The sequence below is a fragment of the Perissodus microlepis genome, chromosome 3 (genome assembly GCF_051167445.1).
Source record: "Perissodus microlepis isolate ML-2025 ecotype Zambia chromosome 3, ASM5116744v1, whole genome shotgun sequence".
NCBI lineage: Eukaryota > Metazoa > Chordata > Actinopteri > Cichliformes > Cichlidae > Perissodus > Perissodus microlepis.
Window position 1 is genome coordinate 14,798,609 of NC_140463.1, and position 25,485 is coordinate 14,824,093.

At 38.9% G+C, this 25,485-nt stretch overlaps 1 protein-coding gene across 1 annotated transcript; it reads right to left on the reverse strand.

The window, feature by feature from the left end:
- Positions 1 to 300: 300 nt before the first annotated feature.
- Positions 301 to 16,175, reverse strand: LOC146390096 (L-amino-acid oxidase-like). The gene is made up of 8 exons (XM_084923162.1): positions 16,081 to 16,175; positions 15,717 to 15,768; positions 13,670 to 13,893; positions 3,601 to 3,713; positions 3,255 to 3,456; positions 2,656 to 2,724; positions 2,117 to 2,253; positions 301 to 1,369 (listed from the first exon to the last, which is right to left on the reverse strand). The coding sequence occupies exons 2-8, from the start codon at positions 15,739 to 15,741 to the stop codon at positions 562 to 564; spliced, it is 1,578 nt and encodes a 525-aa protein (XP_084779288.1). The 5' UTR covers positions 15,742 to 15,768; positions 16,081 to 16,175; the 3' UTR covers positions 301 to 561.
- Between the last annotated feature and the right edge of the window lie 9,310 nt (positions 16,176 to 25,485).

The window sequence follows — 25,485 nt, forward strand, 5'->3', positions numbered from 1 at the left end:
CCTGCCTCTTTTGAAAATGAGGCTTCAGTTTTGGTTTCAGTTTTTCCCTGTCTTGTGCGGTCAGATGATATACAAACACTGTTTGGGTCCTATGATGAGAAAAATGTAACTTCCTTTAAATCTTTTATCATTCTGTCATTTGTTAAACAAACGTCTTTCCAGAAGTCACGTGTTTTCAGTGCCACCACATGCAGGATGTATATTTTTGAGCAGGTTTGATTATTACAAAGAAAAAAATGAGACTATAGACATTAACTTTGTGTAACATTGCCACTTTATTGTGTGAAAATGCTACATCACAAAAAGTCTTTGATACAGATACAGTTTTTAATAATGTATCTCTATCACCACTAATTTACCAAGGCCTTTTATATTAAAAGTGTGTAGTACAGCACAAAAAAGAGATCAATTAACAAAAGGATAAAAAGCTGTAAACTCTGAAACAATAATATTTAGTATTGTCACTTAGCTAATTCATGGAAACAATTGGTTTGTAATAAGTAGATAAGTGGTTTAAGGATCCTTCTTTTGAAGATTGTTGAAGACTAAATATGTCAGACCCTAGAGTTCATCTCTTTTTCGACATTTAGCTGACTCTGAATTCAGCAGCACAGCTCTGTTAATGTTTTTTGCTGCCCTTATTGCAGATTTCATGGACGTCTCAATCCAAGCATGAGGGAATGCTGTGTGTTCACCAGCAAAGTGGACCCTGCCTTCACTTTTAAAGAGCTCCTTAGCATACTCTAAGTGTTGGTAGGGTGTGAACAGAGCGAAGGCACCAAGGCTGTAAGGATCCATGCTCCACTTTTTCACCACCACCCCAGTGCAGAAATCCCAGACCTGCTTACCGTGAATCTTTGCCAAATCGCTCAGAGCCAGCTCTTTGAGGGCTTCATCACTTGCACCTAGGAAGAGTAGTGAATCATCACCCCAGGTGTAGGATGCCAGGAGGACACCAATGGTTTTATTTTTTTGGAAACTGTGGCCAGGATAGTAGATGAAACGAGTAGGCCCGTCTGTGATGCTCTTTCCTCCTCGGATACCGTCGTTCTCCCAGAACCTGTTGTTAAAGGTGAGGAGGATTTTAGTGGAGCTGTCATAATGGACAGCCCTCAGTGCCTCCATCTTTTTGGGGGACAGAGGTGGGATGAAATCCATAAATAGAGCTGCTTTTGTTGTTGTTGTTACTAGGACAACATCAGCCTGAAGATCAGTAAGAGAGGACTGTTGTCCGGTTTGGTATGATACAATGACTCCTTTGTGTGAGTGACTGATACGCTTGACTCTAGAGTTCAGGAGAATAGGGATATCAAGGACAGTAAGAAAAGCTTTGGGGAGAAGATCAGACCCACCAACAACTTCAAAGTACCTATAAAAAAAGAGACATAAAAATAAAATTTTATTATTATTGCAGTTAATATCTGTAGAAAATTATTTACATGTACAGTTTCTACAATTCCATTTTTAGGTTCTAATGAACTGCTCAGAGCAGGCAGAAGCAAACTTTATTGCGTGTGTGTGGCTGTTGGATCACATTAAATGTTTGCATCTCTTCTGCTGCATGTTCTAACAAGTTCAGTCATCACAATGCTATGGTGTCGTGCTTCGTGAAGATAAGTGCTCCATACCTTGCGGCAAAGGTAAGGCCCTCATGATAAACATAGTGAAGCGCTTACGTAAAAAGAGCAGGATATATCAAAACAAGTCGTGCCAAATGACTGTTAAACTGCTCCGTGTTTTCTGGATGTTACCATTGTTTATTGATATGCTGGCATGCACTGAAAACTCATAGATACTTTTTTATATTCTACATAAAGACGTGAAAAATTGCAGTTGCTGTTTGCAAACACATAACATATATTTTATATTTGAAGCCTTTGCTGCTATGTTAAATGGCTCAAATGATTAAAAAGCACATTTAAGCTATTATATATTATTACATTAGTTTTTGCTTGGATTAATCATGTGTGCGACTGTCTCTTTTTGTGACCAAATGGTAGAGAAGCACTCTTAATTTTGTTGTAAGCTCTACTTGGGTGATAATAAAGACATTTTAATTATGTTTTTACACATAAATGTAAACATGAAGAAGGTTTGAGGAGTTGTCAGGCCCTACTTGGTGCTGTCACTGATGTCAGTTTGGTCATAGATCATCTCACTAAGTGCAGTGTACATAAGACTCTGTTCGTTGAGCAGTTCTCCAATCATTCTCAATGCTTCGGGGCTCAGATCTCCTTCTTCTTTCAGGTACTCCTATTTGCAACAAATAATTACATTTTGTGAACTCAGGATGTACATTAATATCATCTGATTCAATGTTTTTGCTAGTTATACTTGCAAACATCAGTGTCCAAACACTGACACACATTTGTGCTGTAACAATTACAACCACCTCTTTCAGTTTTGTGGTTCATGGTTAAAAAGTAAAATGATGTAAGTAATTTTTTATTAAAATAAATATTTACTAATGTGTTTTTACTAGTTTATGTTATCCATATACCCTTATTTGTAATAAAATGTGGCAATCATTTAAATGTTTAACATTTAGAAATGCCAGTGCAAGTACTCTGATTCTTCAGAATGTATCCTCATGATTCACTTAGTCAACCAGGACTCTTCTCATTTTACCATTCATTATCTCATTATGATTTATACCTTCACGGAATAATGGTCATATTTTTTCAGTGCAGCCCAGCAGCCATGAGCCTCCACCTCATCCTTTACCTACCAAAAAAGGAGAAAGAACAGTTGTTTATATGGAAAAAGTCCAGAACCTCACTTATTGCATTGATTCTTTTTGCAATGGGCAGTCAGAAATGTCCATATTAGTCTACAATATACTTTCATGACTGAAGGAGCAGGTGCAGTTGGTGAAATCAATTTTAATTTCTTGCTTTGACTTTTCAGAATATCTTCAGTCAAAACATTTGTCATGTTACATAGTGTTGAGTAGAAAATGTTTAAATGCATTTGAGTGTGCTTAATTTAGTTTAACTGCTTTAATGATTTGAACAGTTTAAAATTCAAGGAAACATACATGTTGCATGCATCACTAACCACTCTAAGATTCCCTTTTTTGTGCTAGTGGTCAGTGACGAGTTATATGGTCAATAATGATCTTTGAGAAAATGGAACCAAAGGGTTCCATTTTTGCAAAAGTTGCAAATTGAATAACTGGAGGAATTAGCTACTGTATGTTTCTCCATCCAACTCTTTTATGCCAGAGACATTTGACTCGCTTCCTTTTTTCTCACCTTCTGTAAAGCTTGCTGAAGGAGTTCATCTGCTGACTTCCCTTTCTCACTTGGCCACACATTGTACCCAAGAACATCGGGATTTGCTTGTGCTGCAAATGTTCTTTTCCGCTTTCCATTAACATGGTAAAAGGTGTTAGGGTTATCCATGATGAATTCATTCAATTTGACCCCTAGGTCATCAGCAAACCATTGCACAATTCTGTAGGAAGACAAAGTCAGTGGTAGCAGAGTTAGATATATATGATCCCAGATGTTAAAGATAAGGAAAACACATGTTTGCGAGGTTTTCCTTTTGATTTAATGCAAGCCTTCAGTGGATTTAATCTGTATAGTTAAAACTTACTGGTGAAAACTTGGGATCCTCATGGCCCCCAGTTCAGCATACCACCCATCTTTTTCATTTCTGTAGGTTTCAACCCGTCCACCAACGCGACCACTTGCTTCTACAATAGTTACCTTGACAACCACATGAATTAGAATTAGAAACACAATAGTGCCACTAGAATAATGAGTGTTATGCAAATGTTTATCCATCATAACAGATGGACTTTAAGATGAATTGTTATGGTTGTTATGCATATGTTTTATCGGTTAAGTAAATGTTTACACATTTGCGTAACAGATGAAATTCCTGGTTAGTTTTCAGAGGGAGTCACAAACCCTTTGGGAAATAACAAGCAAATGAATGATAAAAACAGCCAAATACTTTTGGACAAAAAAGGATGGTGTTGTAGTGTTTAGGAAATATCAGTATTAATGGTATTTAGGAAATATTAATAACAATATTGTTACTGCTTCTGCTGGTACAGCTATTGTTAATGTCTTGATGCATGCTCACACATGTATGTAAATCCCAAAAGGTTGATTCTGTTTATAAGATTGGGCAAACCTGCAGTCAGCTGAGACTGAAGAAGTCACTTGGAGGAGTGATGAAATGTTTCTCCCACTGAAAACGCTACATCCAGATGAACAGAATCAACCTTTTGGGAACTATTGTTAATGTTTTTGCTACTTGTTATGTGCCATTGCTTCTATTATATTAATTATACTGATAATGCAGTCATCTTTATAGCCTCTATTCTAACTACACTTGCTAATGTTTGTTTTATTATTTACCATTTATTTACCATTAAATATTTACCATTACCATTTACCATACCACAAGTTTTTTCAAAAAGGTCTCAAAGACTTTGGAGTCAGACCTGTTACAGATCGTCAATTTTTCTTTAATGTCAGGTGTGTTTCCAGAACCACTAAAAACTGCTGTAATTAAACCTATACTGAAAAAGGACAATCTTGACAAGACACAAATGAACAACTACAGGCCGATCTCAAATCTCCCATTTTTAAGTAAGATCATTAAAAAAGCAGTTTCTCAACAGCTCAATTACTTCTTAAAACAGAATAACTTCTTTGATGCCTTCCAGTCAGGTTTTCGACAGAACCACAGCACTGAAACCGCGCTGACCAAAGTGTTTAATGACATATATCTGAATACAGACAGTGGAAAAATGTCAGTCTTAGTTTACTGGATCTCAGTGCAGCATTTGATACAGTTGACCACAACATATTACTGAAACGACTGGAGAACTGGGCAGGTCTTTCAGGAACTGTACTAAACTGGTTCAAAACATACTTAGAAAACAGGAAATACTTTGTATCAATAGGTAACTTCATATCTGAGCAGACAAGTATCACATGTGGAGTTCCCCAAGGTTCCATCTTGGGACCCCTTCTGTTTAACATTTTCATGCTCCCACTGCCACAGATTATAAAGAACAACAAAATAAACTATCACAGCTATGCAGATGACACACAAATATATATCACAATGTCACCAGGAGACCTAGACCTAAACTTAGAAAAACACATTAAGACAATAACAAAATCAGCTTACTATCACCTCAAGAATATTTCAAGGATAAAAGATCTGATGTCTCAACAGGACCTGGAAAAACTAGTCCATGCATTCATCTTTAGTAGGCTTGATTACTGTAACAGCATCTTTACAGGTCTACCTAAAAAATCAGTCAGACAACTACAGCTCATTCAGAACTCTGCTGCTCGAGTCCTCACTAAGACCAAAAAAGTGGACCACATCAGTCCAGCTCTAAGGTCTTTACACTGGCTGCCTGTCCGTCAGAGGATAGTGTTGGGTCTAAACTCAGACCCCGCTGTATCCAGGACTTATTCCCGTGAAAGAAAAACAAGGCAACAGCGATCGATCGATTTACTTGCAAGGGAGGCCTCATCGGTATCTCAGCTCATTACGAATGGCCTCCTCTCGCTGCCTTTTATTGAAAACGCTCCCACAATAAACAATAGTTTACAACACGTACCTCCCCTCGTAACTAGGGATGGGTACCAGTATCCGGTGACATTATGGCACCGGTTCTGACATAAACGGTAGTAACCATACCGAAAAGCAGCGCACATTTTGGTACTTTTTTTTCCTGAAATGTCATACACTTTGGATTCTAGCCAATCATTTTACCTTTGTGAGCGTAGTAGGCGGGCCCAGGTACATATGTTCTTTTAGAGCAGAGCTACAGATTAAATATGCCCAAGGCGAAGTGGTCAAAAGTCTGGCTGTACTTCACAGCAAAAGATGCAAACTCAGCAGCCTGCAACAAGTGCTTTAAGCTGATACTGTGCAAAGGAGGTAACTCCTCGAATCTGATGGAACACCTGGTGACGTATAGCATTTTGTTAAAAGCCGAGAAATGCGCCGTATTTGATAGCTTGCTGCGAGACCTCACACCGGGCACATCTACTGCGGGTGGGTTGCCTGTTATCGGACCCAGAGTTAGCAACATCCCCCAAAAACCCGAAGAGGAGAGTCCTGGCCCCTAGCCCTGCCAGTGTAGCAGAAATGATGACAGGTGATGATGGCAGCAGCAGCAGCTTCTCTGCGTGAGTAGCTTAATGTTATTTGTGTGTAATTTACGTTGAGTAGGCTAACCACGTTATTACATTAATGCACGTAAGGTGAACTAGCAAACACCGTCGTAGTTACATGAGGCTGTCTTCTTGTTTGATGGCAGATACTCCCTTCACCCTGGCCAAAAAGGCTAAAATGACCAAAGAAAAAGTGGAAAACAGCTAAACATGAGCTAAACAAGTTTGTGTTTTTTCCATTGATTACAGTTTTTTCTGAATGCTTAAACCCTAACTGTGATTCTTATAGCACAATTTCTAAAACTATTAATACTTATAGCAAAACCACTCACTGAGTTTGCAAAACTAAAAGCACAAACACTGCTTTGCACTCAGTTTGCCATTTTGTAACACACACTTTGCAAACCTGTAGCTACAATCCACTGCACAGCACTCTTTTTGCAGAACTGTAAACACAACTCACTGCTTTACACTCAATTTCCAAATGATCAACGCACTCCTAGCAAAACTATACACATTTAAGGCCATTATTTACACTATTTTGCCAACTGTCTGGCACACTGTCACATGTGAAAACTTTTTTAGCTAATTAGTTCACTTTGCAATCAGCCCAAGCACTATAATACAGGTAAGCTCTGTGTGTGGAGTACAATGGAGGGAGCAGGAAGAGTGAGAAGTAGAGGAGGCCGAGGAAGAGGACATGGAGGTGAAGAAATAGGATGAAGAGGACGACAAGGACAAGGAGGAGCAAGAGGAGGATGAGGAGGGGGGAGAGGAGGATGAGGAGGGGGGAGAGGAAGGGTAAGAAGAGTAAGAAATAGAATTGCTGATTACATCAGAGCTACAATAGTGGACCATGTAATCAACCGTGGAATGACCCTGAGGGAAGCTGGCCAACGGGTCCAGCCTAACTCGAGCCGCTACACTGTAGCAAGTATCATAAGGACATTTTGAAATGAGAATCGGTTAGTACAGTCACTTTGCACTAAGATTTGTAGCACTGCCATATGCCAATGAGAAACACAACAAAACCGTAGATGTAAAAATACTGAAATTGTTACTTTACAGAATTGCTAGATGACCAGATGCTGGGGGCAGAGGATATGAGGTGCCGTAAGGGACATTATTACTGAAACGCTCTCACACACACTACTGAAACGCTCTCACACACACTACTGAAATTTTAGCTCTCACGCACACTACTGAAACGCTCTCACGCACACTACTGAAATGCTCTCACACACACTACTGAAATTTTAGCTCTCACACACACAACTGAAACGCTCTCACACACACTACTGAAACGCTCTCACACACACTACTGAAATTTTAGCTCTCACGCACACTACTGAAATGCTCTCACGCACACTACTGAAATTTTAGCTCTCACACACACAACTGAAACGCTCTCACGCACACAACTGAAACGCTCTCACGCACACAACTGAAACGCTCTCACGCACACTACTGAAATGCTCTCACACACACTACTGAAATTTTAGCTCTCACACACACAACTGAAACGCTCTCACACACACTACTGAAACGCTCTCACACACACTACTGAAACGCTCTCACACACACTACTGAAACGCTCTCACACACACTACTGAAATTTTAGCTCTCAGACACACAACTGAAATTTTAGCTCTCAGACACACAACTGAAACGCTCTCACGCACACTACTGAAACGCTCTCACACACACTACTGAAATTTTAGCTCTCACACACACTACTGAAACGCTCTCACACACACTACTGAAATTTTAGCTCTCACACACACAACTGAAACGCTCTCACACACACTACTGAAACGCTCTCACACACACTACTGAAATTTTACCTCTCACACACACAACTGAAACGCTCTCACACACACTACTGAAACGCTCTCACACACACTACTGAAATTTTAGCTCTCACACACACAACTGAAACGCTCTCACACACACTACTGAAATGCTCTCACACACACTACTGAAATGCTTTCACACACACTACTGAAATTTTAGCTCTCACACACACTACTGAAATTTTAGCTCTCACACACACTACTGAAACGCTCTCACACACACAACTGAAACGCTCTCACGCACACTACTGAAATGCTCTCACACACACTACTGAAACGCTCTCACACACACTACTGAAAAACCAAGGCATTTCAGTTAAACAGGAAGGCGTTTCAGTTGAACAGGAAGGCGTTTCAGTTGAACAGGAAGGCGTTTCAGTTGAACAGGAAGTTAATTCTTGACAAGGAAACTGAAGGAAAAAGTGGTAGATTTCAAACAAACCACTACACAGATGTCTACTCAGCAACCTGCTAGTTAGGGGTGGGTTTTTATAATCGATTAAAATCGATTCTGGCTTGGATAACGTGAAATCGATTCATTAAAATCCTGAATCGATTTTTTTAATATAAATTTATTTTGCCCGAAATGCCAGAATCTCAGGTGAAACCTCACAAAATTTCAACAACCACCAAACAGCTAAGACAGTAAATGAGAGCAGGTACACGGATTCTGCACAAAGACGTAAACACACAGCGCGGACCCGCGGATCAGAATCAGTGAGATGTCGCCTTTCTCCCCCGACGGCACGGAAACGGTCGGGGCTGAAAGCCGACAGCTAGCTGATTCTGATCTGTCGAGGGTCCGGCTTTGTTTTCACGCCGTTTTTGCGCCGATTCTAAAGCTGTTAGTTTTATCTTTCTCCAAACAATATTGACCGAACCAGCAGCAAAAGAAGATCCAAACTGAGCTTCACATAAACATCGTCATGAATTCCCTCTGACGTTTACTGTTTTGCTTCCACCACAATAAAATCACACTTCATGTACAGCTCTATCTATCTCTTTCTCTCTTTCTCCGTACTTCAAGAACAGTTTCCCGTCTAAAAATCTGTTTTCTGCATTATTCGCTTGCTTGTTACGCACAAGTCTACCGTTGTTTACAGCGCTGTCGGCCGATGTTTTTTTTTTTTTCATTTTACATACTTCCGAAAAGAAAACCTAATTTCTGCCGTTCAATACTGAACAAATTTAAACTTTTTAAAATTATGCAAAATGCAAAACGCTTAGCCGTGTCTCTAATAAAACCGCTGGAACGTCAGAGGTAACGTTCATATGTTGATTAATGGTTTTGTTTCGTTTTTGATGTACTGCAGAATATTTTTTATAAAATCCCAGGCCAGGGAAAAATCACCTTCATGTTTTTCTGTGTTTTATCTTCAGCTACTTTTACACAAAGGCATCTGCTGTGACGCTTATACCTTTGATAAAGTCTTGCGTGTGTCAGCTTCCTTTTTTTAGATACAAAAATATGTAAATGTACTGATCTGAATTATAATATTTCTGACTGTCAAAATTTCCCAGAATCAAATCGAATTGAATTGAATCAAATCGAATTCAATCGAATCGTGGAACAAATCGATTCTGGACCTTAGTGAGACAGCTGCATTACTTAACAATATATTAGCCTCAGCATAAGTCAAAATTTAGAATAGCAGGAGACGGGCATTATCCTGGTTATTTTTTTGGCATATGTGCTTTTTGTCTTTTTTAGCAAAGAAAAAAATATCTTAAAATCATCAATAAAACCAGGGAGAGAAGGCTTAGCGTTCCTCCATTTAGCACAATGGATATGATATTTACTCAAAAGTATGATGATGTTAATAATGTCTGGGACACCCAATGCTAGATGATCCATATAAAAAAAATTATGATGTAATTCAAATACTGGCACATCATTAATATTTAGGGAAATCCAATTTTTTAAGTTGCACCAAATACATTGTGTGATAGGGCATAGGAAAAAAAAGATGTTCTAGGGTTTCATTTTCATCAGTACAAAAAGAACACTGATCCACCTCAAAGCCAAATCTCTTTTTTCTTTAGAAATTCTGCCACAGGATTAATTTTGTTTAAAGTGTGTTTCTTTAACTTTAGGTAGAATAGGCTATTTCATAAATTTTTAGTATGCTTTATCCAGTGTATATGAAATAACTAAATTAGAACCATGCAATGTAACCATTCTGTTGTAACTATGAAATATTTTGTCTTTGAAGAAACTACTAACAAATTTCTTATTGCATTTTTATCAAACAGCTGACATTGCCCTAGCAATAAATTTGGGAGCACTGATGAGAAATTATTGTATATCATAAAAATTTTAATCAAATGAAGCAGAGGCAGTGGGACCAGTTCACAAAAATTTGTTATATTCACTTTGAGAACAGTTTAGACAATATTTTTCTGAAAAGTCTGTGTAACTTAGAATGACACCATTATCATCCAACAAATCTGTTATGAATATAATCTTTTTGTTCAAACCAGTCACTCTCGAAAATTGATTTTTGATTAAGTGTTATTACCCTATTATTCCATAAGGTTGAATTATGGGGAGAGGTTGTGGGTAAATCTCATTTTCCCAAAAATGCAAAGTCTGTTTTGGAAAGTTTGATATCTTTATGGGGATTTTATTTACCGCAAAATCACATTTCAAAATAAAGTCTAATCCTGTACACTATTTTATTAAACAAGGATCAGCCGTCCCCAACCCCCAGGTCCTGGACCAGTACCGGTCTGTGAGTCGTTTGGTACCGGGTCGCAAGAGTTGAGGCTTGAGTTTGAAATTTATGGTTTTCATGGTATTTATCGTTTTTTTATTTTTATATAGTTTACGTGGCACAAAAAAGGTTGGGGACTGCTATACTAGCAGGTTGCTGAGTAGACATCCTTGTAGTGTTTTGAAATATACCACTTTTTCCATCAGTTTCCTTGTCAGGAAACAACTTCCTGTTCAGCGGAAATGCCTCTGGTTTCAGTGGAGTGTGTGAGAGCGTTTCAGTTGTGTGTGTGAGAGCTAAAATTTCAGTAGTGTGTGTGAGAGCTAAAATTTCAGTAGTGTGTGTGAGAGCATTTCAGTAGTGTGTGTAAGAGAGTTTCAGTTGTGTGTGTGAGAGCTAAAATTTCAGTAGTGTGTGTGAGAGCGTTTCAGTAGTGTGTGTGAGAGCTAAAATTTCAGTAGTGTGTGTGAGAGCGTTTCAGTAGTGTGTGTGAGAGCGTTTCAGTAGTGTGTGTGAGAGCGTTTCAGTAGTGTGCGTGAGAGCGTTTCAGTTGTGTGTGTGAGAGCTAAAATTTCAGTAGTGTGTGTGAGAGCATTTCAGTAGTGTGTGTGAGAGCGTTTCAGTAGTGTGCGTGAGAGCGTTTCAGTTGTGTGTGTGAGAGCTAAAATTTCAGTAGTGTGTGTGAGAGTGTTTCAGTAGTGTGCATGAGAGCGTTTCAGTTGTGTGTGTGAGAGCTAAAATTTCAGTAGTGTGCGTGAGAGCGTTTCAGTAGTGTGTGTGAGAGCGTTTCAGTAGTGTGTGTGAGAGCGTTTCAGTTGTGTGTGTGAGAGCGTTTCAGTAGTGTGCGTGAGAGCGTTTCAGTTGTGTGTGTGAGAGCTAAAATTTCAGTAGTGTGTGTGAGAGCGTTTCAGTAGTGTGCGTGAGAGCGTTTCAGTAGTGTGCGTGAGAGCGTTTCAGTTGTGTGTGTGAGAGCGTTTCAGTTGTGTGTGTGAGAGCTAAAATTTCAGTAGTGTGTGTGAGAGCGTTTCAGTAGTGTGTGTGAGAGCGTTTCAGTTGTGTGTGTGAGAGCTAAAATTTCAGTAGTGTGTGTGAGAGCGTTTCAGTTGTGTGTGTGTGAGAGCTAAAATTTCAGTAGTGTGTGTGAGAGCGTTTCAGTAGTGTGTGTGAGAGCGTTTCAGTTGTGTGTGTGAGAGCTAAAATTTCAGTATTGTGTGTGAGAGCATTTCAGTAGTGTACGTGAGAGCATTTCAGTTGTGTGTGTGAGAGCTAAAATTTCAGTAGTGTGTGTGAGAGCATTTCAGTAGTGTGCGTGAGAGCATTTCAGTAGTGTGTGTGAGAGCTAAAATTTCAGTAATAATGTCCCTTACGGCACCTCATAAGAGGAAGCATGTTCGCTGCAGACCAAGAAACCCATATAGTCAATATGGCGATTGCAAATAATCCTATACTTGGAAATAAACACTTGTGTTTGTTTTGATGTGTGTGAATAAACACAAGTACTTGAAGTTTGGATCCCTCTATGCTTACGGATCTATGACAAAAGTATGAGCTCAAACTGACATGGCCTACCTTGTGCACAGAGAAAGCAAAAGCCAGATGTGGAGATGACTTTTACACACATTTCTACACTCCTCTCTGTGTGCGTGACTTCCTAATCACAACTGTTTCTAACAACATCCTGGTCAAAAAGAGGGTGGTCTCCCCCACACCCAATGTATGGTTTACCATAGATAACAAAGTGAAGCCATACAAAGGGCAGGAAGCTTACCAAACATCAAACAGACCTTCACAAGGATGTGCCTGTGATAAAACACTACAGCCCCCACCCAGAACCTCGAGAATCTGGGGAGGGGGACAAAAGAATTCCTTTCATCACAGAGTTAAAACAATGTAGAGATGGTAAGCATAAAAATGACAAACATTTAACAATTCACTTTAACAGATAGACTTTAAAGTTCTGATGCTGGTCTATAAAGCTCTGAATGGTTTAGGACCAAAATATATCAGTGACCTCCTGACCCAGTATGAACCTTCCAGATCCCTCAGGTCATCTGGATCCGGTTTTTTATCAGTTCCCAGAGTCAGAACCAAAAAGCTGCATTCAGCTTTTATGCTCCATATATCTGGAACAAACTCCCAGAAAGCCTCAGATCAGCTGAAACACTCAGTTTATTCAAATCCAGGTTGAAGGCTCACCTATTCTCAGCTGCATTTGAATAAAACATCAAATCCACACTTTTAAGCTTAAATTTCAAAACTTACATTTTAACTACTGATTTTATCTACTGTTTTTTAATCAATTCTAATCATGTTTTTTATTTGTTTTTGTTTTTAATGTCTCTGTAAAGCACTTTGAATCACCTTGTTGTTGAATTGTGCTATATAAATAAACTTGCCTTGCCTTACCATTTATTGTTTATTGATCTACTTTATTTGTACTACAACTACCAAGTTTTATGCAAAGCTTAAAAACATGGGCTGCTTTTGCTCCTCCTGAGTGGAACACTAGCAACTAATGAACTATTACTTTATCCAAAAAATTAGAAAAAGAAATTTGGAGAATTGAAGTGCCCAATGTTATATTAAGGCTTTGACACTGATGGTGGTGGTGAGCCATGGATGGTTATTGTGAATATTGTTTTTGATGAGAATCTTTGCTGTGAATCTCATGGAAATAGTACAGAAAAAAGAAAATGGGGAAGTAAAGAATCATGATACCAATTCATGATACCAAAATCCCCATAAAGGTGATAAAGGTGTGTTTTTAAAATGTCATAAGTTTACACTGTTAGAAAAACGTAATTTATGTGGGATTTGCACTTTTTTTTTGTTTTCTTACAGGTTGTAAATCTTCAGAAATCTCTTTGATTTGACAGCTAACATTGCATTTAGATTGTCATTACATTATATTATTCTTATTATCAGGATATATGTGTGATACATGTACCTTGTGTCCTGCATCTTGCAGTAACTTGGCAGCTGTCAACCCAGCCATTCCAGCTCCAACAATAACAACATGATGAGATGTATTTATGTGTGGAAGACCAGTCTTTGCTGTCAGCAGCAGTTCATTATAGTCTTTGTCCTCCAGACAATCAGCCAGATGTTCCTTCAGCCTGGCAGCTGCTGTATGACTGTGGTACACAGTGAACAGCAACACAGTGACAGCACCTGGAAACACAGTGAAAGGTAAAATATGTCTTTCCTTCTTTTAAAACAAGAGGAAAGCAATTTTTTAAGCAACAGACAAAATTGCTAAATACTATCGAATCAAAGTCTAGTTGAGTAACTATTTGATTGCGTCACAGACATTGTCTCATTATGTCAGTAGGCTAGAATAACGATTTTTTACCCCAAAAGAATGGGTAAGGTTCCTCCTGTCACAGTGTCACATGTGTTTTATGGAAAGTCCAGAAAATGACTTCTGCTAAAGTAAGAATGGAGTGATTAATGTGAATGAAACCCAGAAAAAAGCAGAAGTAGAATACTTTTCAATCATTACCGCAGACAGGAATATGTTTGAGGAACTGAAGAAAGGGAATGTGCACTTTCAGCGGATTGAGTATTGTACTTTCCAACATATTTACAAGACAGATACTGGGATTCACAACTGCCTAACAAAACAGGTTTCTTGCTGTTGAGCAGCCACAGCCTCAGTCAGGTGTCATGTATTTAACCCTTTAAGAGTTACCATAGAACCAAGTCTGCCAGAGCTTATATTATATTTTTACATGCTATGGAGCCATTTTTGGGAGCATTTCAAGTTGATATACATCAATACAACCATTATAGCCCAAATTTTAATAATATGTATGCATTAAGTGCATAGTAATTACATAAAATGCAAAAAAGTGCAATAAACTACAAAAAAATTTAAAATCGTTTTTGTTTTTTTAACATATATTTCTAGTTAGAGAAATTTAAGAGGCTTATCCCACACAGAATAGTTTCCCTCCACAGGAAATTTATTTTGAGTGTCTTCATAGTTTTATTTTTGAAATACACCAATTTTTATATACTGCAGGAAAAACGAAAATAAATATAATAGTGCAAATTTGCAAAAAAGCAGCATATGCATCAAAATAAACTATTTCCAGCAGTGCAATATGAGTCCTAAGCATCCCAGAAATGACACAGAAAGTCATAAAGTCAAACATAACTTTTAAAAACACCAGTATAGGCTCATGAGGCCCTGATGGTAAAAAACTACATTTCCGCAAAATGACGTCACTTCCGGTTTCGGGCAGGTCATGGCGGACATGCGATAGTTCGCGCTGATGGACGTAGGAAGTGTTACAAACAGCTGATGGATCGGCAAAGCCTGTTTCTGGAATATTATGTTTTTGTTGCTGCAAGTGCTTTTTATACAGTTTTTGCAAAGCTTTATGTGGAAGGAAACTGTGACTTAGGACAAGCTGATGGCACAAGATATAAGTACAATTCCTCCGGTTTCATATGCAAAAAAAATTATTGCGCTAGCTTACGTGGTTGCAGTGCTACCGGGATTTAAAAATAGTTATGCAAAACAGAGCGTGCCCACTCCCACCGGCTTTAAAGGGTTAATATATATTCTTAGGGCTTATTTGCTGATTATATTGTTTTATGTATAAAAGAGGCCCAACTCTGAGTACAGTCTGTGCCAAAAAGTACTGACAGGAAACTGCATGCTTTTGCAGAGAATAGGAGCTGCAGGCAGAAAGTAAAACTGAGCAGTCTTTGATCGAAACTTAAAGTGTGTGTGACATCTAGAGGAAGTATATAAATAACCAGGCTTCCTGTTTTTGCTTGAGACTTTGGCTGGCGTGTCTGTGTGTCTGCTCAGTCTCCATATTCCGGAATATGTAAAATTAAGTTAGACCACTTTGAGCTGTGTCTTTCTTTGCCATTAAGAGAATACCAATAACTGAATTTAATACAGGTAAGCGATCTCAATGAATTCAAATGTAGTGAAACAATAAAGGAAAAAAAAATTGTGAGGTTAATTTAGTACTCACTGAATTTCCATTGGACTTTATCCATCGTAGTTATTGTTGCTATGTTCTTAAGCTATTTGAAAAGACAGAAGAGGAAGAGAAAAACACAATGAAAGCTTGTAGCACTACTTTCAGTCTTGGAAAGTACTGAGTTCTCTTTCAAATGAAACAAATCATTCCCCCACCTAAACCCCTGCTGTCCCCTAGAAACAATGCATAATAACTTCAATATCTGAATTTGATTTAAGCAAATGTCATCTATCTATCTATTTATCTGTCACAGTCCTCAAGTGCGTCGCGACAATTTTCCTCCCTCCACTTTGTTTTCTCTCGCTCTTCCTTTTCATCAGTGTGCTTGCTGCTGTGTGTGGGTGTGTCTACATACCTTACAGGGGCTGGATCCTGCTGGGATATCAGCCCTATCCTGGATGCACCTGGTTCAGTCAAGCACTTGTGCTCTAACTGCGGAGTGTGCGTCACTTGGTGGAGATGAGAGATTCTTTTCAGGAGAAGCAGAGGACTCTGATTCATAGGACCTCCCTTCTGTTGAATTTCTAAATAATGGACTTTTTAACTGACAAGCTCAGAAAGATTTTGTAAATAGCACATCACACTTACACTGTAAATAAACTCACTAAACTAAACTTGCATCTTTAAGTCCTGAATTTGAGTCAGATGATTCATGACTCTATGTATCAAGTAAGTATAATAAATTCTTACCTGTTAGGAGCATAAACATTACATGCACAGTTGGAGTCACTTGAGGTGAACAAGCATCTTATGTGCTTTCATTCATGTGGAAACGTTTACCTATTTGACTGCTGTGAAAAACATCCAGACACGAATCATTTGGGCTTGACAAACTGGTTAGATCAAGTCATCGAGTCAACAATCATCCATCAGGTCAACGGTCATTTAAAGTCAAAAGAACTGTGCCACAAATGAAGTGAAAGTAAAGCAAACCTATATTTCTTTGATTGTTTAATCCAGGATTTTATGTGCTAACCATATGCTTGTCATTCACTGTGTCACATGTGCTGTGGTTTCCAGATGAAGGCGTGACAAATATATTTTTATTGTTGCGCCATTTTGTCATTTCCAGTGGAATTTTCAAAGGGAATTTTATTTTATGGTGAGATTTGAAGGCAAACTTACAAAATAAAGATTACTGAAAAGATATCATCCAACAGGGGCTGAGCACCCAGAAAGCTGCCCAGCCAGGCAAGATAAACTATACACGTCACCATGAGACTTCTTCCCTGGCTCTGTCAGTCCCTGCATCCTTAAATGTCTCCAGTTGTCCTGAGTTCTCTCAAACTGTCTCCTTGGTGCATTTAAACCCCTGCATCCTCCCTGTCCTTGTTGTCTGTTGTCTTCGTCTCCGTTATCAGTCATCATAATTTTACCATCTCTGTGCAAGTCTGTAAATTTCTTTATTAAATCATAAGATTCTTAAATTCATCAAGTCTCTCTGTGCCTGGGTCCTCGTCACAAAACATGACATCACTATTTTGTATTTTAACACAATTTAATCCCCAAATTTTGAAAAGTCTGTAACAAAACCATCAAATCTGATAAAGGTTATTTAAATGCTGCAAAAGAAGAATGGATTGGAATAAAAAAATACATATCCTAACCTTAATTACTGGGGGAGAATAATGAATGATGCTCATAGTGAGTAAAAAGTAAACTGAGTGCATTTTTTGGACAGAGATTCACTTTTAATGTGTATGTATAATATAATACAGATACATAAAAAACACTCCCAAAACAGAATGATTACAAATTACAAATAAATTATTACAAAATATTAATAAAAAAATATAGAAAATGGATAAAAATGGAGGCAACTTTGCCTGTGGTAGAATGTATACAATGTATGAAAAAATCTTTACTGCTCTAATTTGACTAATTTAATAATAATAATTTTGTGTTGTAAGATTTATGAGTTTCATGCTTTCATAGTGGTACTTAGGACAGCTTGACATTTTCTCAGGTGGTACACACTGTAAAAAGTTTGAGAAACACTGATAAGATAAGTGTATGTGTGCTTTTGGAAAACATTTAAAGCTGCTGTTTGAAACAAGCTTAAAACATTTTTAGAATATAAACAGAGCATCTGCTTCTCTTTACAGCTCCTCACTCCACCAGGGCTGTTTGGCACTTTCTGATGTGCAAATGTGGTGCACGTACTGCAGCAGTCATACAGACAACTGGACGGTCCAAAAGTTGGCCTACCTATTACTGGCTGAGGTTTTAGTAGAGTTGTGGCTGAACCACATAAAACTATATCATGAATTTTAATCTCCCCAATCAATGATAATGTTATGTTGGAATGTTGTTAAAGAGGGTCAAAAATGTTTCAAACCAGTTTGTTTAGCAGATTCTGTATAGCAGCTTTAATATAGGGAGGACACAACTTCCTGATTGTATGAGGAAAATCAGGTTTTTTCTCTTTGTCAGTTTAACAGTTTCTGTTTTGCCTGTCACTGTTCCCTGTCTGTTTTCTTACCTGGTTCTTCCTGACCTTGTACTTTCTCCTCACGTTCCCCTCTTTCCTCTCTCCCTCTTTGGACTGACAATCATACACAAATAGATTGTATTCAGTTAGATGAAAAAATTCCATTAATATGAAAAACATACTATTCAGATCACTAATGAAAAGTCCTCTCTCAGTGTACTTTCAACCAAATAACCAAACCACATGAACATCTAATAAAAGATAAACATTGAAACACTGATCCAACATTATCCTTTATTGACGGATCATTTGATTTTACACTTTTACCTGAATGTGGCTCCTTTTTTTGAAAAAAACTTCCTTATATCCATTATGAACCTGGCTGTCTCTCTGTACACACACACACACACACACACACACAACAGGAGTTATAATGTTAATGGGCATTCAGTCAGGATTCAGTTAGCTAGTTAGTATCCATTTCAAACAGGACAGTGGTAACAACAGCAGGCTATGGACAATTTTAAGTTTTAGATTTTAAATAGGCTGTATAAATTTCAAAAGGAGCAACAGGACGGTCAAATGTCGCTGATTTTACTACAGAGCAGGATGGATTGTAGGGTAGCAAACATCGGGGGTGCATCGCTGAAGCACCCCCAAAAATGGGCTAAAATCGCCCCTGTCATCCAAATAAATTAAAAAAAACAAACAGAAAATGCTCCAAAAAAAAGGGCATCAGGTTGCAATAAAAAGTAGAGGATGCATAAAACAGAGGACCATCTAAACTTTATTACCATACGAAAAAGGCATTTGGTTAATGCAGGACACATTACCTACTTACTATACTTATAAACAAGACTAAATAGCGGGCGTGTTTTACCTGAACTTTGATATAAAGCTTATAAGAAAGCATCCAGTGGAACAACAAATCAACCCCAAACATTAGTAATAAAGAAAACCTAGTTGCAATCCATAGTTGTTTCATTCGGGCAGTGTGCTTATTGAAATTTATGCCCTGAACTCCACTCCATTCCTAAATCATGCACCAACACCAAAATGTATTTTAGCTGATGGAGGACATGTTTTTTAAAATCTCAAACAAATGTTAGCCCCCACAGTGTGGTGGTGTAAGCACTTTTATGTTCTTACATCGTACATGTACCAAATACAAACCAGATGATCTTACTTTCCGAACCTACTAACTGTGACAACAGTGCTTTCTGAGCTGTGTTAGCTCTCGAACACACACGGTATGGGTGAAAATAAAAATTGGTTCTTTACCTCTGAATCAGTCCTGGCCCTCTAAAAGCTCAATCAGGAGATATATTAGCAGTCACACTTTGCAGGTATTGCACAGGGAACAAAGATTAGAAGTGTCACATCTCATTATTAACTCCTCAAGTGAGTACATAATGCAGATGAACTGTTATGATCAGTAGGAGAGTGATTTAATGGAAAAACAACTAGGCAAAAGTCACTAATGACTTATAATAACATATACTGTGGTAACTTGGGATGGTGAGGTGCCACTTAGATGCAATTTCCTATACCAGGGTGCAATTTTGTTCTGCTTATCCAATTCAGGGTCAACTTATCCAGTTGTCATTGGGCAAAAAGCAGAGGGTAGTCCATACAGGCTGTCATCTTGCTATAGAGCAAACACTCAATGAAGAATTGTTAATTAACATAACTTTATGTGTGGAGAAAGACTGCAGAGGGAGGTCATGCAGACATAGGAAAAACATGTAAAAGCCATACAAACAGACCCAGCCAGGATTTGAACCCAGGACCCAAGTGCTACACACCATGAGAATTCTTGGGGTTTCGAGGGTTTCGATATCTTACGCATGTGAAAATGAAAAACTCGGAAACCATCATTTTAGGTTGTGTGTGTGGTTGGTGTGGATGGTTAAGGATCACAGGATCTTGCATAAAACAATTTTTTTCACTTCCATTTTCAATATCATTGAAATAGTTATGTACTGATGTACATTTTTCTTCTGACAGGTTTCATTGGTGATCAAGCTAGGATTTTTATTTTTAACTCTACCAAAAACAAAAACAATCAAAACTACAATATGCAAGTTTTTGATACAAAAAATAAAGACACACCTTTATACACAGGTAACACAGGTAATCATGAAGCCATTGTTGTACACTACACAACTATATAAATGACAGATCAATCAAAATCACTGATTTGCAGTGACTTAATACATTAATTCTTATAATATATATTAATATATTTTCTTTAGCTATTGAGTAGTCCTTTATATTTAGGCATGTCATGTGCAGATGCCTTATGAGAAGCCGCTTCTGTCTTTGCTGAAACCCACAGAACAAAACCCACTGTGAGACCAGCCATTTTCATGTCTTACGTCTGAGAAACAGGATATAAAACAATCACATGCTGACACGACACCTTCATCTGTAAGGGCACATCTGAAAAAAAAAATCATGATCTAAGCAGTTGGTGCAAGTAGGATTTATTTATTTTTTTTTTTTTTGCCATCTACCCTTTTTGTACAGACCAAATGACCCACAGTTCTTTCATTAAAATGTCAATCTGTTGAATCAAGTTTTACTTTCTCTTTCCCAGCTGCTAAACCTCAACTATATCTTGTTCACACTATCTTTTGCTTCTTTTTTATGGGGTGTCACTACACCCCATTAATCTACAACACTGAAAGCACAGACAAGTTCAGTGAGTTACTTAGATACCTGGAATAACATCATAATGTTATATAACGGGATTCATGTGGATGGTACTTTGACACCTACCAATTATGTTAACACTGCAGACTAGGCATTGCTAATAGGGAAACAGCCAAGCATATAAAGCATACAAGAGGTTTCTGCCTTACTAGAGTGCAAAACAGGTTGATGAAACACAAAGAGCCCAAGGTGTTCACCCACCCTCCAAGCTCTGCAGAAAACCACTGTGGACAGGACAACCACCTCCAGCTGAACGTCGGCAAGACCAAGGAGCTGGTGGTGGACTTCAGAAGGGGTCAGCACAGAGACTACAAGCCCATTATCATCAATGGAGCTCCAGTGGAGAGGGTGCAGTCCTTCAAATATCTTGGTGTCCACATCTCCTCAGACCTGACATGGGCTGCCCACATTCAGGTCCAGACCAAAAAGGCTAGGCAGCGCCTGTATCACCCACGACAACTGAGGAAGTTCAGGGTCTCTCCAAAGATCCTCAGGATTTATAACAGGTGCTGTGGAGAGCATCCTCACACAGAACATCACATCGTGGTTTGGGAACAGCTGTGTGAAGGACCAAAAAGCTCTCCAGAGAGTGATCCGTACAGCAGAACGCTGCTGCAGGATCGCTCTCCCCCCGCTTCAGGACACCTACACCAGGAGATGCCGGACTAGAGCAGCGCAGATACTGAAGGACCCGTCCCGTCCTGGCAACAAACTGTTCCAACTTCTGCAATCTGGTAGAAGGTTCCGCATCATCCGGGCAAGGACAGAGAGACTCAAGAGGAGCTTCTATCCCCAAGCCATCCGGGCCCTAAACACACACACCCGCCCTCTCACATCATCTATAATTGACTGAGACAGGACTCTCTTCCAGACACTCTAAACCAAGGCACAATGTACATTTCAAATTCCTTTAATTTTAAAAATATGTTTATATTGTCTATCCTGTAAAATAGTCAGATGTCTATTCATATTAATGTACAGAATTCACCTGCTTGCTGCTACTACTGCACATTCACCCAATGTATATACTATTTATATATATATATATATATATATATATATATATATATATATATATATATATATATATATATATATATATATATATATATATATATAATGTTCTTCCTCTACCCCCCCCCCCCATTTTTGCACATGTCGAGGAGCGTGTCAGGCTACATTTCACTGTGTGTTATACTTGTATAACTATGCATGTGACAAATAAAGAACCTTGAACCTTGAACCTGTGGAAAATACTTAATCCATTGAAGCACCAACCTCCAATGTACACAATCCAAAGGATCCTCTGCTAACATGTGGTAGACACCATAGAAGTTCCTTGTTCAGGCCCCAGTGGGTGTGACCTGATCATCTTAGTTATAGTTAGAGATGGATCATGTGACCCTGAATCCTCCCTTAGTTATGTTGCAATAGGTGTAGGCTGCAGGGGAACTCCCATGATGCCTTGTGTTTCTTCATCAGTGAACATTTTCACTCACTATGTGTTAATAGACCTCTCTGCATTGAATCATACTTGTTATTGATCTCTGTCTCTCTTCCACAGCATGTCTTTATTCTGTTTTCCTTCTCTCACCTCAACCGGTCACAGCAGATGCCCGCCCCTCCCTGAGCCTGGTTGTGCTGGAGGTTTCTTCCTGTTAAAAGGGAGTTTGTCCTTCCAACTGTCGCCAAAGTGCCTGCTCATACGGCGTCATATGATTGCTGTTTTTTTTTCTGTATGTATTATTGTCGGGTCTACCTTCCAATATAAAGTGCCACGTCATAATACCTCTACTCATTATCAAGAACAGCACACTAGCAGACACTGTAACATCCTGGAGAAGCCACAAAAAAGAAACAATTTCACTTTCATTTGGAACTTAAGGTTTGGCATCTGTTCTCTGTTTTCTTCCTGTGGGTTGAGGCATATCCATCCATCCATCTTCATCCGCTTTATCCGAGGCCGGGTCGCGGGGGCAGCAGCCTAAGCAGAGAGGCCCAGACCTCCCTCTCCCCAGCCACCTCCTCCAGCTTATCCGGGGGAACACCAAGGCGTTCCCAGGCCAGCCGAGAGATATAATCTCTCCAGCGTGTCCTGGGTCTGCCCCAGGGCCTTCCTGTGGGTTGAGGCATATCCTTTGTTTTATTTTACCATCCCTATAAGAAGAAAGGGAAGCTAGTAGAGTGGGTTTATACCTTGCTTTATTGGCTTACTCGATATTTTGTTAAGCAACAGTTTTCTGCGTAATTTAATTATAGAAATTCTGGTGAATAAGAACATATCTTAAGTTTGTTTAATGTGAGCAACAGCTCTTAAAGCAAAATTAGTTAATAGACAGATCCCTCGAGGCGTATCTCCACTGTAATGACTAAAGAGCACAAGAATAGAATAGAATAATCCTTTAATTGTCCCACAAGGGGAAATTTGGTTGTAACAGCAGCAAAAAAAAAAAAAAAAAAAAAAAAAAAAACAGACAAAAAAACAAAACACATATACAAACAGAACAGAAACATAGTTTTTTAATTTTTACATCATGGACATTAGTTACCAAAGCAGAGTACTGTAGAGTCATTAAAATTAGAGTACAGATAAGTTGCAAACCCAGGTTGGAGTGTGCAAACAGAGCAGGATACTGAAAGATGTTTAAATAGTTAGGAATATTCAGAGTAATTAGAAAAGTGCAGATTGTCTCTGGTACCTGTGCATTAAAAAGTAGACATGCAACTTCCAATAAGTTAGTTATAAACTGAGACAAATAATGTGCAAGTTATAAAAGTTGTAGTTGTTTGGTTGATTAGTGCAAGTTACAGTGCTGATGTCAACATCTGTGTTTGTTGACGGCAGTTTTGATTGTACAGTCTGACAGCTGCAGGGAGGAAGGACCTGCAGAAACGCTCCTTCATGCATCTAGGATGCAGGAGTCTGTCACTGAAGAAGCTCTGCAGTCCAGCAACAAACTTTTCAAACAGCTTTGTAAGTATCTACAAACTTGCTCAGCCAAACACCCACAGATGCAGGAGTTTTAAAGAGAAGTCTGCAGATGATGTGGCATTTTCCTGTTGCGCTGACCAATTTCGTTAATTCTCCTCATCATCTGCAGCAATGTCAGTGGTAAACACTAGATGGCAGCATAGGAGAAGCTTCTTCACTATGTGATGATCTGTGGTCATCAACTGAACAGCATGATGTTGCTGTTTTATTTCTTCCTCAAACACATATTTTGAGTTAAAGCCACTTTGTTTATGAATGGATAATAAAATTCTTCTAGCACAAACTGGCTTTATTTTGTTATAGGTGCAAATCCAGAACAAAGCAGAGTTGCACTCATGTTCATAAAACATTATAATCAAACATTAAGTTTGAAGTACTGTACTGTAAATTTTACAATTTCCTGTTTCAGAACAGTAAACAGATTATTTTATGCTCACTGCAATCATTCCCGGCAGCACGGTGGTTAGCACTGTTGCTGCACAGCAAGCAGGTCCTGAGTTCAATTCCAACATCAGGCTGGGGTCTCCTCCCACCGTCCAAAGACATGCAGCTTGTGGGGATAGGTTAATTGGAAAATCCAAAATGCCACTAGGTGCGAATGGTTGTCTGTCCCTGTGTGTTGGCCCTGTGACAGACTGGCGACCTGTCCAGGATGTACCCCGCCTCTCGCCCTATGACAGCTGGGATAGGCTCCAGCACCCCCCGCGACCCTGATAAGCAGAAGCAAATGGATGGATGGATGGATGAAATCATTCACACATCCTGACTTCTTCACTTTTCTTGTTAAGCATGTGCACACAAATGTTTCTGTCCCATCATGCTTTGCAGGAATGTCTTTTTCCAGTAGAAGCAGTCTACAAAAAGTCCCCTGTGGGTTGTACTTTAGTGGAAACAGGTACAGTCTCAGTACATCAAAGTTGTACGTAACTTCAGAGACAGCTGAAACTTCATATCATGATACGCAGGTATGCCTTCATGCTGGTATGCAGGGCCTCAATAGGGAATGTATGGTGAGGCTCTTGATATCTCTCTCTATCTCTCCTTGTAGCTGGCACTTATATACTTTTTAACTGTCGTGGTCCTGAGTCTGGTGACTCAGTGTTTTGTGTTTCTTTATTATGATCTTGTTTATTCTGATTGTGTTTTCCATTAAATCTGCCATTTGTTAGGTTTCTGTTCTGTGCCTGCCCTGGTCTCTCTTCTCTGTGTTTCCTCTGTCTGTCTATGATGTCATTATGTCTGCTCATGAGCTCCAGATGAGGCACAGAACTAAATAGTGTTTAGTTCTGTGCCTCATCTGGATCTCTGTGTCTGTTGTGTACTTCTTGTTTTACTTTGTAGGCCTGTGCCTTATGTTAGTGCATTCAGCTATGTGCTCTCCCTGTCTCGTCAGTGTAATTAGCGTCAGCCGTGTCTTCCAGCTGTTTCCTCTTTGCTCTGTTCACCTCTTGTATTATTTAGTGTCTGCATCTTCCCCTGCTTGTTGTTGCATCGTACCCTCACTTTCACTGTGTGTTCTGTTTGCCAGCCTGCCTGTTTAGTTTGTTCTGTGTTCCCAGTTTAGTTAGTTGGGGTTTTTTTGTTCAGTTTCTTTCCAGCAGTAAAGCTGAGCATTTTGAGTT